This window comes from Prionailurus bengalensis, chromosome D1 (genome assembly GCF_016509475.1).
Source record: "Prionailurus bengalensis isolate Pbe53 chromosome D1, Fcat_Pben_1.1_paternal_pri, whole genome shotgun sequence".
In the NCBI taxonomy this organism is placed as follows: Eukaryota; Metazoa; Chordata; class Mammalia; order Carnivora; family Felidae; genus Prionailurus; species Prionailurus bengalensis.
This window is the reverse complement of record NC_057346.1, coordinates 55,714,385-55,730,163: the sequence shown is the minus strand read 5'-3', so window position 1 is coordinate 55,730,163 and position 15,779 is coordinate 55,714,385. Positions and strand designations below refer to the sequence as shown.

The window sequence follows — 15,779 nt, the reverse complement described above, 5'->3', positions numbered from 1 at the left end:
GTGGAGCGTCACTAAGCGGGAATTTGTGGGAGAGGAAGAAGGGAAGAGAAGGCACTTCTAAAGGGGATAGTGTCTGGGTGTCAGGCAGCTGAGAAGGGCTGATGGGTCCACATGAGGACAGGCACAGGGGTCTGGAAAGTGGAGGGTGGGGTAACTGCCTGCCCTCCGGACTCCACCTCAGAGCCCCTCACCTGTCCCCCACCTCCACCCCAGGTGAGGTGGCTCTTGTCCCCTCCCCGAGACCTCACAGCCCACACCCTCCAGCTCCCTTCCAGGGACCAGGAATGCTCTCCTCCTTGCCCCCCTTCCCATGGTCTTCTTTTAAGCTCGGTCTTGAACTGCAGCCATCCATTCAACTGACCATCGATTCAATTCTCTGGCCCCCGGGAGAACATTAGCTCTCCAGCTGGGGAGGCCTCTGGGTATCAGGGCCGGATGCTCAGGGCTGACTGGGGCTGGAGCTAGAGATGTGGGCATCAGAGCAACGGAGTGGCTACAATCATGAGGGTGATGGCATTCCTGAGGGAAGAGGGCCTGGAACAGAGTCCTGGCAATCACCACTCAGACAGCTGGATGGAGATGAGCACATAGCAGAGTCTGAAAAGGAGCGGTCTCAAAGGAAGGCAGACACCATGTGCGGGGGGCCTAGATACCAAGGCGAGTGTGCTGAGTGCCGGGCGTGAGGGACGGGGACTATGGGGTGAGGGACCCCCGCAGCTGAGGGGTCGAGGAGGGACAGTCTGGAAAGTGCACGGAGTTTGGCTAAGGATACCCTAGGTGACCTCAGTTCAAGGCAGTGCGGGGGCAGAGGGGCAACGGCACCTGGGGTGGGTGAGAAGGGAGGGGAGCGGGGGGCTACTTCACCAAGCAGTTGCCTATGAGGTAGGAGAAGGAAAGGGAAAGCAGTTTAAGGGTCTTTTCCTATCTTTCAGATAAGCCAGACTTGAACACAGCCGAGGCGTGAGAGGAATGTGCGAAGACAGAGGAGAGGCTGCACAGGGAGGAGGGTGGGCGGGAGAGACAGCAGGGCTCTGCGATGAGGCAGGGCCGTGAGCACAGAGAGAGGGTAAGAACAGGAGCTGCCGAAGGAGGAAGGGTCAGGCCGGGTCAGGGCTTGTTGAGTGCAAGGGTCAGAGGTGTGGCAGGGGAATGAGGGCGGAGGCCCCAAGGTCCCGGGCGGTGAGGACCCAGAGCCTCAGTCTCCCCTCAACAGCCCTCAGCCCATCTCTCCCTGGGTTAGCCATGAGGATCCAAAGCCCGCAGGGGAAGCAGAGGGGGCAGGGCTCAAGCGGATGCCATGAGGCCAATCACCCGCAGTGAGGAGGAGGCTGGCAGGCCACGCTGTTTCTCCCAAATTATTTTTTAATACATTCATGTGGGTTATACAAAGAGCTGGTCCCGAGGCCAGGGCTGTGGCCTGGCTCCTGGGAGGTGAGAGCAGCATTGCGTAGTGTTTTCGAAGATCAGGCACGAAGGGGCCCACGCCCCGCCCTCCAGGCCTGAGGAAGAGTGTTTATGTGCAGTGACCACTTGCGGTTGTGATCCCAACCAGGGCTGGGTCCACCCGGCTGTCCCACATACCACCCGGGCCCCAGGCTGGGGCCAGGATACCAGCTTCTAGCTCCGGCTCTGCCACTGACTCCCTGAGTCCTTGACCCTCTCTGGGCCTCAGTTTTCTTGTCTATAAAATGGGGCCAAGAGAGGGGTGTTTTCATTGTCTCACTCAAGCACCATCGTGAGCCAGACCACGGGCCAAGCATGGGTAAGATGGTGAGGACAGTAACACAGGGTCTTGGGTTGACCCCAGGGCTCCCTGGAAAGCCCGTGATTCCATGGGTGTGAAGAATAGGGAGTTACACCCAGATGAGTATTTCTACTCATTTGTCTAAGAGGAAAAAGTCCCTGCCTGATGAGCACCCGAAAGAGTTTGGAGCCAGCATTCTCTTGTGATATGACAGCTGAGAGAGAAGGGAATCACTCAGGTCCAAGCCCTAAACCCCCCTCACACCCCCGGGGAGGTCTGAACCCACTTTTTTTCACAGGCTTTGCCACCGACTTGTGAAGCTCTCAGCAAATTCCATTCTCTTCCCCAGCCTCAGTTTCCCTATCTGTGCAACGGGGAGGTTGGACTCAATAGTCTCAAACTCAGGACTTCGCTCAGTGGAGGAAGAGGGAACACAAGAGCAAAACAGAAAAAGGTGAATACACACCAGTCTGCAAAGGAGGGAGTAAGGGAAACTGAGGCAGAGGAGGAGGGGAGGGCCTGTGCCTACCTGCCTAGGAGAGAGGCGGGAGAGGAGTGGGTGGGTATATGTGGCACAGGATGCCCCCAGGGCCTGTTCCCTCGATGTGGGTCCATTTCCTGTCCACCTAACGGCCTACAGCCCCCACAGTGGCAAAGGTCAGGCCCTGGAGACAGGAGGATTTGAGTCTGAATCTCAGCTATGTCGTTTCTTAGCTGGAGGACCCTGAAGGGAGAGTTTTGGAGTTTTGGTGAAATGGGATAAAAGACCAACCTCAGACGGTTGTCGTAAAGAGGCAGACGTGTCACCGCTGCCGAGCCTGGTGCAAAACAGAACCAGATACCTAAGCTTCTAACTCCTGGCTCACCAGCCGGCGTAGGGCTGGGACTGAACAGCATGCCTGCATATGCCTGCAGAGGAGCTGGGGGGCTGGAGCCGTGTTTGGGCTAGTGTGGGCACCACGAGGGTGCCAGGTGGGGAAAGAGCCTGTTTGGAGTGGGAAACGGGATGGTCTACCACCCGGCCGGAACCCAGGGCAACCGCCTCTTAACCAGGAGCCGCTGCAGCCCGCCTAGTAGCCGGATCCATGTGGCTCCACTTCTCTTCCGGTCACAAGCTCTTCATGTTCCAGAGAGGCTGAAAGTCATTATCAGAAGATGTGACAAACAGTCTGCTTGGAACCGGCTCAGACAAGTCTTCTGGGTCTCGCCCCTCCTTTGCTCTGGCCCTGCTGAGGCAGGGCTCGCCTCGGAGCCCCAGGACTCAGCCAGCTGGGGCTGGAGAGCTTTGGGGCCCTGGATCTCCACACTCCGTGTGGTCACTGCCTGGCTTGGCGACCACCTCCCCACCAGGGCCGGGAGATGCCTGAGGGCAGGGATGTGTCTCAGTCACCGGGCGTCCCCAGTCCCCAGAGCAGGATGTGGTGCAAAACAGATGCCGGGCGAAGATTCGTTGACTGGATAGGTCGACCTTATTTTCTGTCGCTCCTGAAACTGCTTGACTTCCGGCTTCCACAGCTGGACCACATGTGTGGCCTGGGAAGTGGGTCACCTGCCAGTATAGCGGGATCCAGGGAAAGGAGCCCTGGGCTGGGATTTAGAGAGCAGAGTTCTCAGACCCTGTGTGACCTTGGGTCAGTCCCCGCCCTTGTCCGTGCCTCTGGCTCCCCAGCTGACCCGGCGGGGCTCCCGGCCGGGCCATTCTACAGTCTCTGGCCTCCCTAGGCTTTGTACTGCTGGTTGAACTTCTGCCGGCGGACACAGCAACAGGTGGCCAGTGTGGTGAGGAGGACGGCAGAGACCAGTGCGAAGGTCAGGATGATGATGAGGTTGACATTCTTGAGCCCCCCCTTCTCACAGTCCTCAGGACGCACGTGGCTCAGGGATACCTCCTCCCGGGAGCCGAAGCGGCAGGTCAGGTCCTGGGTGGCATCCACGTCCACACGGCCCTGGTGCAGCTGGGCTGCCAGCCAGCCGTTGCCGCAGCAGCTCAGTGGATTCCCCTGCAGGTAGAGGCGCCGGAGGCTGGTCTCGAGGCCGCCCATGGCACTGCCCGGCAAGAGGCTGAAGCTGTTGTTCCTCAGGTCCAGTACCTCCAGTGACACAGCCTGCGTCCAGGCAGGCAGGCGGCTCAGGCGGTTCTCGGCAAGATTGAGTCGCTTCAGGCAGCTGAAGCACGGCAGGTCTACTTGCAGGATGGCCAGCCCGTTGCCCTGCAGGGCCAGGACCTCCAAGGAGGCCTCCAGGCCCGCCAAGGCCCCCGTGGCCACATCCAGCCCTGGGTTCGCGGAGAGGTCCAGCTCAGTAAGCGGCGTGTGGAGGAAGGCACCCGGCCGCAGCACCTCCATCTCGTTGTCCGCCAGGTTCAGGATGCGGAGGGAAGAGATGTCTGAGAAGGCCACACAGCCCGAGGGGCCAGGCTCACCTGGCCCCCCGCAAGGCCTGATCTGGTTCCCCTGCAGGTTAAGCTTCTGCAGGCTGGCCAGGCTGGCAAAAGTGTAGGGGGGCAGGTCCTGCAGGGCATTGTCCTGTAGGAGCAGTGTCCGCAGAGACCCCAGGGCCCTGGGGCCCAGCCCCAGCGTCTCCAGCGCATTGTGGCTGACGTCCAGGTGCACGAGGCAAGGCAGGAAGCCCGGACGCCGCACCTCAAAGGCTCGCAAGCAGTTTCGGCTGAGATTTAGGAAGCGAAGGGAGGTCAGGGGCTCAAGAAAGCCCTCAGGGACCAGCTCAATCTCATTGTAGCTCAAATCCAGATTCAAGAGCTGGGAGAGGGGGTGGGTGCTGGAGTTCCGGCTGGGGTTCGAGAAGGGCAAGGCTGACCAACCCTCGGAAGGTGCATGGATGCCCTCACCGCCCTGGGGTGGCTCTGCGGGGAGCCGGATGAGGTTGTTGGACACGTTCAGGTAGATGAGTCTCGGGAGCGCGGCCAGGTCAGGGAAGTGGAGCAGTCTGTTCTCCCGCAGGTCTAGCCAGGCGAGCTGATACTCAGCCTGGGGCTCTGGGGCCGTCTGGAAGGCCTCAATACTGTTGCAGCTCAGGTCAAGCACCCTCAGCTGCTGGAGGCTGAAGTCAGAGATGCAGGTGAGAGAATTCCTGGAGAGATTGAGGTGGGCCAGGTGCGGCAGGGCCTCGAAAGCGCCGTCCTCAATGTCCATGAGCACGTTGCTGTGGAGGTCCAGCCGCTCAAGCACGGGTGTGCCCCAGAAGGTATGGCGGGCGAGGCGGGTCAGGCTGTTCTCTGCCAGCGAGAGGGTGCGCAGGGCAGGTGCCTCCCCCAGCAGCCGCTCCACCAGGCCACTGTACAGACTGTTCCCAGACAGGTCCAGAGATGTCACGTGCGGCAGGGGGCCCAGGCCAGGGGCGCTCAGCACGGTGCCCACTGCCAGGCGGTTATGGGCCAGGTTGAGGTGCTCCAGGTGGGGCAGGGCCTGGAAGACACCTGTCTGGAGGAAGCTGATCTCATTGGTGCTCAGGTCCAGGTGCCGAAGCTCTGTGTAGAAGCCCAGGGGCGAGGCCAGGATTCTCTGCAGCTGGTTTCCAGATAGGTCGAGGGCCTCGATGTCCAGCGGGAGCATTGAGGGGACCTGGAACAGGCCAAGACCCTGGCACAAGACCTCCTTGTCTACCTGGGGTGGGTCGGGGAGAGCAGGGAGAGCAGTGGGCATTAGTGGGTGCAGTGGGGGGGTGGAACCAGACACAGCATCTGGAAAGGATGACTCAGCCCCCTCTCCTACCCACCCCCACCCCAGCCAGACCTAGCGAGGGCTCCACATTCCTCCACCCCAGCCTAATCCTCCCATGTCTGGATGATCTCCATCTTGCCCCCTGCTCCCATTTCTGGCACTCAGTCCTGTGCTGGGCATCAGGGAGGGACTTAAGGAAGTTTGATGGATGCACACAAATAACAGACAGATATGAGGACAAATGAACTAACAAAACACCCTACATTGATTATTATCCCATTTTACAGGAAACTGAACCATATTTCACCTAGAGTGATCCCAAGCCAGTGGACAACAGGGCCAAGCTGATAGCCGGGACTCCTGGTTCATATCCTGGGTTCCTTCTTTGGGCCCAGAGAGTTAAATTTACCCGGCTGCTATTAGGCTAGAAACCATGTGGGGAGAAATGTTTCCAAAATGCAATTTGTACTCCTCTCACTAGTTCTCATTTTGGCCTCCTACCCTCAGACCTCATTCCAGGGGGCAGAGCTCCGGGTCCTAGTGCCTGCCTTCCTCGCTGCCTATCCCCAGAGGAGACCTCCTTTCTGCTGCTGCTACCTGCCCCACCTCCATCCGTGGCCTTGCTTCCCAAGACCCGATCCAGACTGGCCTCTGGAGATGGGAATAGGGGTAGGACGCAGGGGGAAAGATGGCCGGGGTCCCAACCCACATTCTTTGGTGACAAGAATATGATTTTGCTGTGTGAGCCTTACCAAATCACATCATCGCTCTGGTTTCTTATCTAGAAAGTTAACAGCCTTCCTCAGCACCAACTCAGCATTTTACATTTTATTTAGCACATTCAGGCCCCTCGTCTCACTGGAGCCTCGCAGCAGCAAGCCCGTCAGATATGATCACCCCTATTTACAGAAACCCAAGCTCAGAGAGGGTAGAGAGGCTCCAGGATCGCTCAGCCAATGAGGAGCAGAGCTGGGATTGGAGCCCGGGTCTCCTCACGATCAAAGGCCCAACTTTCGTCTTTCTAGTGCATGTGCCTTCTGGAGCCTGAATACTTTCTGTGCAGATACAGTCTCCCCTTCTCATCCCTTCAAGGACCCCAGGAATGCAGCCTTTCCCAGGAAATGGTCTGACTTCCACAACCACCCAGTTCAGGCCTATTCCCGCCCCGGGGTTCTCTGTATCCATTGACCCCTTCTGACCCCTCCACCAAATGCCTGGCAACTGCTAAACAAACAAACAAACAAACAAACAAACAAACTCTGTGCCACCCTCTGCCTAATCCCCTCCAGGGCAAAGTCCAGGACCCTCAGTGGGGTTCAAAACTGTTTGTAGCCCTTGCCAACCTGTCCCCTCTCCCCCCAACCCACTCCTGCCCAGCCCACATGCAGTAACATCTGAGCAGTGCCCTTCATACCCTCCCACACCTACCTCTGGGCCTTCTCCTTGCTGTTCCCTGCACTGGTTAGCCCCACCCCCACCCAGATCTGCAGAGTGAGCCCAACGTACTGAGCTGGGCAGGTTGGGTCTCCTCTGGGCTCTCCCCGACCCAAAGAGCCCCCGTTGCTCCCTCTCTCAGAGCTTTGGCCCCAGATTGTGACTGTCTGTGTGGGACCTGCTGCGCAGGGAGCTCAGAGCTAACAGGGACTGGTGTGATTGATGGGGATGCCTTGGACCTGGCCCACAAAAGGGGCTCAATCAGTTTTTTTTAATGAATGAGTCACAGACATCTCTGGCTTAGTAAAGGTCTGAGGGATTGAATCAATCACCTTTCTGCAAGGAAAGAAAAAAGAGAGTCGATGTATTCAAACTGGACTCAAAGCCCATTAGAGTAAAAAGACTCTGGCCCACCCACTTCTCAGATGGGGAGACGGAACCTGAAGATGGCAGTGACCTATGCAAGGTCACAGTGAGTTAGTGGCTGAGCCCACACAGCAGGAACAGCAGGCTGGGAGCCCCCTGCCTGGCCCAGCTCTCAGCTTCCTCCCCAGAACCCCAAGGTGAGTGTGGTGGTGGGGGGGGGTCCTCATCAGGCATCTGTGTGACTCTTCCCCGTTCCAGGCAGCCCAGTGACCACTCCTACCACCTCCAGCGAAGCAGCTTCCTGGAGGCCTCAGAGACCCACAGATACACCCGCGGTTGGGCGCCCCCACGAACCAGAAACCCAGCCCTGTCACCTTGCCAGCCCTTCCCGTCTCTTGCCCCTTCCTCCCTCACACCCTCTCTGCCAGCTCGGGCCACTAGGCACGGCCTCACCTCCATCCTCAGCTCCCTGGACCATCCTGACTTAAGGAAGAAACAGCAAAAGGAACACAATGACCGCGGCTGTCACGGAGCGCCAGCTCTGTGGCAGGCCCCATGGCGAAGTGCGCAGACCCCTTGCCTCATTTATTTACCCTGCTGTACCCCCTAAGGAAACTGAGGCTCAGGGCAGGGGGGTGAGCTTCCCCCAGCTCTGACGGTCAGAGGCTCCAGGGTACCAGTGTGAGTTCCTTTTCCTGTCAGTGCCAGCTGAGTTCTGATCACTGGGCCCTCAGCTGGCCCAGCACCCACATTGACTACTCCAGCACAGTAAATGGTACCATTTGCCGAGCATCTGCTGTATGGGGGGCACTGTACTGGGACCCATGTTATCCCACACCCCATCTCGCCTCTGGATACTCAAAGGCTCCCAAGACACCAGCCCCTGAGAGCTGAGCCAAGACACAAAGCTGGCCAAGCCCAGGGCCTAAGACTTGCTTTCCACCCTGGTGCCCACGAAGGCTGGCAGGGCGGCTCTGGGCTGCCAGTCCAGGAGGGAGCGTGAAGGCCAGGGTGGTTCTCAGAACTCTGTTTCTAAGGGTGTCCGCTGCGCCTTCGGCTCTGAGCCTCCAGCATGGCTGACATGGCCAAGTTCAGAGCTGTCCTTGACAATCTGCTACCCGCTGTCTCTGGGATGCCAGCATGCCACTGCCCTGCTTTTTTTTTTTTTTTTTAGGAGGGAAGAGGACTTTCCACCCAACTGCATTTTGCCACTTGCGCATAGAAGGGAAATGAGGTAGAAAGAAGCACCCGGCAGGGGACAGCACCAGCTCGGGAGACCTGGGTTCAAGTCCTAGCTCTGTTGCTTCCTGTCTGTATGACCCTGGTGGGTCACATCTCTTCTCTCAGCCTCGGTGTCCTCAGCTAAAAAGAGTTCTTTGTAGGATAAAATGAGAGAAAGCCCTCAGCATGGTGCAGGCACCTCGCGAGCCCTTAGTATGTGGCAACTTCTTTTCACTATTTTGAAAGTCATCGTCACTCCCATATTGATCTTCCATGGTAGTTCAGAAAGTGCTTTCTGAATGCACTTTTACCCAGAATGCAAAGCTCACTCAGCTTCCCTCTGCCTGTTGGGTGGTCCAGCCCCTTCACTAGGACCCCGCCAACCCAGGGAAGGGCTGCCGGCCCTTCCAGCCCCCGAGGCAGCTGCCCCACCTGTATCATGAGCTTCCGGCCCCAGGTCCAGGTGGGGCTGCTGGAGGGCCTGTGCCTTCTCCAGCCTGACTCTGGCCTTCACCTCGGTGACTTATAAGTGGACCTAGGTGGTCCCTTTTCCCTGTATCCTGCGGGGTCCCAGTGACTTCAGGGCTAGTCTGCCTGGGTCGGGGCAAGAAAAAGGACCCAGAGTGAATCAAACCTTATCTCTGCCCTCAAGAAATTCTTGGTCTGGCAGGGGAACCAGGCTTGGACCCACTCACCCACTACCCCACGTGCTCAGTAGGAGGGTCCAGAAAGAGGAAGCAAACAGAACCAGAGCAGCCTGGGAGTGGTCAGGGGAGACTTTCTGGAGGAGGTAGCATTTGGCCTTGGCAGTACTGAGTGAGAGGCATCCCATCAGGGAAGCAGCAGACAGGCCCAAGTCAAGGGCCCCAGTTAGGAAAGGAGATTTTCTGCATGAGGGACCCAGCTGGCTCACCCCCAATTCCCCACACATACACATACTCTGCATCACCCAGATGGGTCCACTGCCCTGCAGAGGCAGCTTGGGGAAGAAAGTCCAATATCAGCCCCCTGGTCCTAGTTGAATGACCTTAGACAAGTAACCTAACCTCTCTAAACAGCTGTTTCCAATTCTATACAATGGGAATAATGGTACTTACCCAACAGGATTAATAGTGCAGAAGGTATTTAAACATTCTAGTAGGTACTTATTAAATATAAGATTTAAATGCATTAAATGCATTCCCTGGGGCACCTGGCTGGCTTAGTCGGCTAAGCATCCGACTTTGGCTCAGGTCACGATCTCCCTGAGTTCAAGCCCTGCCTGGGGCTCTGTGCTGACAGCTCAGAGCCTGGAGCCTGCTTCGGATTCTGTGTCTCCTTCTCTCTCTGTCCCTCCCCCACTTGTTCTCTCCCTCTCTCTCTCTCTGAAGTAATAAATGAATAAGCTTTATAAAAAAATTTAAAAAATAAATGCATTTCCTTTCCTAACTCCTCTGACTTCTGGCTTGTGGGGCTGGGACGGCAGGACACCCTAGGGGCCCTACCCTGCCTAGGTGGGGCTTCTTACCATCTTACAGGGCACCTTGTCTCGGTGTTGGGAGGTGGCCAGGCCCAGGGTCAGCACGGCCAGGAGCAGCAGGATCTGGTGGCTCATGGCTCTGTGTAGGGTGGGAAGGAAAGGGGAACACTGTTAAGATCACTGGCTCCTTTCCACTGCCCCCATCCTGTCTGTGCCTGCCTTCAGGGAACCCCAGATCACAGTGGAGGTGGGTGAGAACTGGGTCCAAAGGCTACCACAAAGGACCCCTAGTGCCAGGCCATTGCCCCAGGCAGCAAGAGTTTTTAAGGAGTGGGTGACTTGGTCAGATTTGGGTTTCAAAAGGCCCTACTTGCTAGAAGACTGCCTGGAGGAGGTGAGCAGGAGACAGAGGGACTCTAAGGGCTGCCCTGGGCCAAGCTCAGGGCTGGGGTGAGGTGAGGTGGGGAGCTAGGCCTCTGACTGCATTTCCACCCAGGTCATAAGCAGGTCCCCCATCCGAGTTCCTTAGACCCCAAACGGAATTCCTCAATTCCCCCCACCCCCGGACTTTTATTTTGCCCTTTTTCTTTTGATTTTCTGATTCTGGAGTCGCTGCCATTGTTTGAAGGCTGGGCCTGGAGCCCTGACAGGAAACCCCGCCAGGAGGCCTCTGCCCTGCCCCCAGCACTGTCGCTGTGGACTTCCCCAGGAGCGGTCTCCAGGCCCTTTACTTTCACTGAAGCTACTGCCTACTGCCAGTGCAGGGAGACTCTTAGGCCTGCTGGTGTCCTCTCCGTGTAGAGCTGAGGTGGCACTGAGGGGGGCCACAGAGGCCCTGAGCAGGGTTGCATCCCATCGCCGCTAGCAGCTCACCTGCTGAGGAGCTGGGCCAAGTGCTAGAAGTACACAGATCAAGCCACTGATTTCATTCATTCATTCATTCATTCATTCATTCACACCTAAACTGAATGCCTCCTCAAGTCTGGCTCTGTGCTGGGAACTGAGGCCACATATAAATGCACAGAAGTGGTCATAATGCATACAGAGTGTTAACAAGGAAGGGCACGTAAAGCCCTTCAAGAGCACTGGACTCAGTCACCCGTAACTGACTGCTTTCTCTTTCCCCTCCACTTGCCTCTTGTGTGACCTTGCACAAGTCACTTCACCTCTCTGAGCCTCAGTTTCCTCTTTTTTTTTTTTAATGTTTGTGTTTTGTTTTGTTTTTTGAGAGAGAGAGAGAGAGAGAGAGAGAGAGAGAGAGAATGCATGCACATGCACAAACGGGGGAGGGGCAGAGAGAGAGGGGGCAGGAGATCCAAAGCAGGCCCCGTGCTGACAAGAGTAAGCCCAACAGAGACCTCGGACTCATGAGCCGTGAGATCATGACCTGAGCCGAAGTCGGACACTCAACCGACTGAGCCACCCAGACGCCCCTCAGTTTCCTCTTTTGAGGTTAATGCCAACTTTGCCAAGTTTTGTTAACGATCAAATGAGATGCATTCTATGAAAGTGCCCTTACAGAGCCCTTTATCATCAACCAGGAACTCTTCTCGATACTTTACGTGTATTAACTCACTTAATCCTCACAGCAGTTCACGCACTTGGTTCTATGATTACCACTCCCATTTTGCAGGTGGGGAAACTGAGGCTCGGAGAGGTTAAGTAACATGCCCAAGGTCACACAGCTAACCAGTGGCTGGCACAGGCAATCTGTGCCCTAAACGTCTACACTAGAAGGTCACCCACGGGTGCTTAATAAACGAGCACTGAATCGCCACTCTGAAGGGTGCTTTAGAAGAGGAGGCATCTATGGGACCTTTGAGGGCTGGGTTTTTGTTGGAATCCACCAATGTCCTTGTGATAAAGTTTAGATTAAGATGGCTAGTTCTGAGGCCCCTTCTTGCCCAAACATTCAGGGGCATCTTTTAAACGCCATTGCCTGGGTTCCCCTCAGGGCCATCCTCCCCCCCCGCCCCCCACAGCTGCTCTCCTCTCACCTGCTTTCACAGGAAATTTGGTTCTGCTGTCTAAAAAGCAGAACATCACCCCCCCCCCCTTTGAAAGCTAGTATAGTCAGAATTGAGTGGAAACCTCTCAGGGGGGCCTTCAAGGCCCTTGGGGAGTGTGCCTGCACGGTTAGTTCTTCCCTCCAGTTTCATCTAGCACTGTCCCCTTTCCCACTCTGGGTTCTGGAAGCCTCCTATTGCCTTCAGTTCTCTGAGTGCCTTTTCACTGCCCCAAATCTTCACTTCCTCCCCTCTCTTGTGCTGAATGTCTCCTTATCCTTTGGATCTCAGCTTCGATACCACTTCCTCCAGGAAGCCTTCTCTGATTCCCCAAGTCTGGGTGGGCAATGTATAGCCCCTCCTCCAGGTTCCCACAGACCCTGAGCTTCCAGTGAGCACAGCACTGAGCACTCCGTGGCTTGTGCCTCCAACCCCTTTCCCACGGTCAGTGCCCCAGGGCACAGAGGACTCACTCTCCCCTGGGATCCATTTCACACCAGCAGGCAGGCCAGGGAGGCACTGAGAATTGACACAAGGCGACGCTGGCGAGAGCAGCGTTCTCCTAGACTCTCCCTTCATCTCCCTGCCGTACCTTCCCCCCCATCAGCGGGTGCTGTCTGTTCTGCCTGATAAACAGACCCTGGGGCGGTCTGCTGTCTCCCTCCTCCATCACTGCCCCACAATGAGGCACCACCACAACCCTGGGCCTTGAAGCAACACCATACTTCCACCCTGACCCCTTTCAGGCTGCCCTCCGCGCACAGCCAGAGTGCGGTCTCCAAATCATATATGAGATCATGAATCTCACAGCTTGAGAACCTCCAATAACATCCAGGCTTTACACAAGCTCTTCTCTGCCCGCATCTCCCATTCGCCCTGCCCTTACCAAATTCCACCATTCCTCAAACATAGCAAGTGCATTCCTGCCTCAGGGCCTTTGCCCTTGCTGCTCCCTCCACCTGGAATCCTAGTCCCCAGATTCTCACACATTTTATTGTTTCCTTGCATTGATCATTTTCTGCTCCTTTATTTCTGATTCTGTGAGAACAGGGGTCTCTTAAGTGGTGCTCACCAAAGATCTATTGAACGAATGGCAAAGCGAGGGGTAGAGGCTCTACTGCAGGGGCCTCCGAGGTCAGGACAAGGTCAGGACCTCTGGGTCCTGAACCTGAAGGCATTGTTGCCCAAAGGGGCCCTCACCACCCCTCCTCTGCCTGCCAAATTTCACCCTACCCCTGAGGCGGGCATCTGTGCATCCTTCCGCAGTGCCCAGGACTCGATGTGTGGCATTGGAGGGCTATTCACCCTCGAGGGAGCACTGCAGTCACTCAGACCCAGGCTTACTTCCAGACTCTACTGCTTACCGACCCTGCTCCCTGGGCAAGTCCCTTAACCTTTCAGTGCCTAAGCATCCCATCAGTCCAGCAAGCAGCCTGGTTCCTGTTCTGCCACTGGCTTCCCCCAAGCACGGTGATGATCAAGCTGAGAATGGCTGTCAAAATACCCTGGACACGTCTTTCCCAGCTGGGGCAAAGACCCACAAGGCTGAACGACCCAGGTGAGGCATGTTGAGGAGGGAGGCCTCTGGCCTGCAGACCAGTAGCCTAGGCAAGAGAAGGCAGGAGACATTTTAGAACTCTGACTGGGAGGAGAAATGCCAGAGGATAACCGTGTGTGTGTGTGTGTGTGTGTGTGTGTGTGTGTGTGTGTGTGTGTGTGTGTGATAGAGACAGAGAGAGAAAAAGAGAGAGAGAGAGAGATAGCGGGGGCAATGTCTGCTATTATAATAAGCCCATCTCTACTATTTCAGGACGTTAGACACTCTTCTGAGCATTTGACGTATATTATCTCTTTGAAATCACAACCCAATAAGGCGGTTACCATAATTTCCACTTTACAGATGAGAAAACTGAGGCTCAGAAAGGTGAAGCGACTTAGCCCACAGTTACTCAGCTTATTAGCATTTTGGGGGTTAGCCCAGGTCTCCATGACCCAAATGCTGTGTTTTCTCCAGGTGCTGAGCTGCCTGCTGGTCCTCACTTTGCCCAGGAGGAAAACGAGGCTCAAAGAGGTGACTTACCCAAAGTCACACAGTAAATAGCAGAGACTGATTCAGAATCTGGTCTGTCTGCCTTCAGAGCAAATGTTTCCACTACACCAGGCCAAGTGCTCCCTCCCTAACCCCTTCCGACGACCCCCCCCCCCTACCACACACAAACAAACAGGCTCACAGGACTGGGCTCTGGGGTGCTCCTCTCCCTCCTCTCAGCCCCAGTCTCCAGCAGAGTGGGGTCCTGGGAGAGCTGCTGTGGACGTTCATAGCAAGCAGTGAATCACTAAGGGCAAGCCCCATTCTGGAGACATGTGCATCCCACGGGGGAATTAGACCTTAACCCAAAGGAATGTAGCTGTGATGGTGGAATTTCAGGCAGCCCGGGGTGGGGGTGGGGGTCCCTCACATCTTACCACTCATGAAGAAGGCCGGCTTCAGAGCCCCCTGGGAGAGGTGCCCCCCCCCACCCCCCGCCCCTACCAATCCCCACCCAGAGATGGGCAAGGAAGCTCTTTGGTGCGGTGGGATGGGAAGCCCCGGGGCGGCCTGAGTCAGAGGGTGGTGGGAGACTTGGATTCAAATCCCGATCTGCCCTAGCCTAGCTGTGAGTTCCGGGGCAAGTAAGTGCCGGCCTTTCCGCCCCTGTTTTCCCATCTGTCAAATAGGAACGCCGGGCTCTCCCTTCGCGGGAAAGATCAGCTGAGACAGGAGCCGTGGGGCGGAGGGAGGGTCAAGCTTGGCTCCACGCGCGAAGTGGGCGGCGGCGGGAGAGGACTGCTGGGGGGCGCGGGAGGCGTCCCGACGGACTCGCCGCACCCCGCGCTCGCCGGGGGCGCGGGACCGCGGGCTCCCCGAGGGGCCGGCAGCCTCGCCCGCGGGGCGGCTCCTACCTGGCTCAGCGCGGCCGCCGCTCCTCTCCCGCGCAGCCCCGGCACATTTTGCGCAAATCTGCCCCCCACGGCCCCACCCCGCGCCAGACCCCGGGGTCACGGCCCGCGGAGGCCCACGGCTGCTCCACTGCCCCACGGGAACCCGACCCGCGAGGGGGCGGCTCGGGCTCCAATTTAAATACCTCTCCTGCCGACCCGCCCCACCACGCCCCCCCTCGGCCAAGCTGCGGGGTCCTAGCGCCCGGCCGGCGCGCCCCCGCGTGACTCGGTTTCTCCGGAACGCGCGAGAGGGTGAAGCATCTTTCCGCTGGAACCCGGGCTGGGAAGGGGCGGGGTGGCAGGGGGCGGGATGAAAGGGCCGGAGGCGGGGGGGGGGGGGGGGGGGAGGAGGGTCGCTAAGGAAGCGCTGGGCGGGCGAGGCCGCCCCGGACCGCCGCACGTGCAGCTCGTGGCCCCGCGGGGTCCGGAGGGGCGGGAGGGGGCCCTCTAGGAGCCGCAGGTCCGCAGAGGAAATCCGGCCTGGCCCCGATTTCCCCGCTGCCGGCGCCGCCGCACTTAGGGGGGACAAACAGGAGAGGTGACGGCGGGGCTGAACGCGGAAGGAAATGACCCTTCACTGGCCCTGGGGCGGCCGCAGAGGGGGTTCCCCACACCGCGGCCATCCCCTCTGACGAGTCCAGGCAGGTCACTTCCCCTCTCTGATTGTGCTCTCGTATCCAGACTCGCCTTCCTCCATCATCTCCCGGACCCTTAAGCCGTCCTGTGAAATGGTACCATCCGAGCCTCCGGTTTTCAGATGGAGAAAGCGAGGCTAGGGATGGGACAGCGAATATATAAATAGAAAGCAGTTGTCTGGGACTAGTAAGGTCCCCATTTATATTTGGGGAAACTGCGTCTCGTGAAGGTTAAATGGCACATCCAAAGTC

General features: G+C 57.5%; 1 protein-coding gene across 2 annotated transcripts; it reads right to left on the bottom strand.

Annotated features, from left to right (window-relative positions):
* Nucleotides 1-1,342: 1,342 nt before the first annotated feature.
* Nucleotides 1,343-15,117, bottom strand: LRRC32 (leucine rich repeat containing 32). 2 transcript variants are annotated; one of them, XM_043580163.1, is made up of 3 exons: nt 14,854-15,117; nt 9,953-10,043; nt 1,343-5,367 (listed from the first exon to the last, which is right to left on the bottom strand). In XM_043580163.1, the coding sequence occupies exons 2-3, from the start codon at nt 10,037-10,039 to the stop codon at nt 3,463-3,465; spliced, it is 1,992 nt and encodes a 663-aa protein (XP_043436098.1). In that variant the 5' UTR covers nt 10,040-10,043; nt 14,854-15,117; the 3' UTR covers nt 1,343-3,462. The 2 variants fall into 2 exon arrangements, with proteins under 2 accessions (XP_043436098.1, XP_043436097.1); XM_043580162.1 differs by lacking the exon at nt 14,854-15,117 and adding an exon at nt 14,142-14,249.
* Between the last annotated feature and the right edge of the window lie 662 nt (nt 15,118-15,779).

What these genes read in the sequence shown, in the direction of transcription:
- LRRC32 (XM_043580162.1), bottom strand. Translation starts at nt 14,230, where the DNA reads ATGAACGTCCACAGCAGCTCTCCCAGGACCCCACTCTGCTGGAGACTG. An exon ending in GCACCCCAGAGCCCAGTCCT is followed by an intron (nt 10,044 to 14,141) that starts GTGAGCCTGTTT and finishes CACCCTACACAG; the next exon opens with AGCCATGAGCCACCAGATCC. An exon ending in ACAAGGTGCCCTGTAAGATG is followed by an intron (nt 5,368 to 9,952) that starts GTAAGAAGCCCC and finishes GACCCACCCCAG; the next exon opens with GTAGACAAGGAGGTCTTGTG.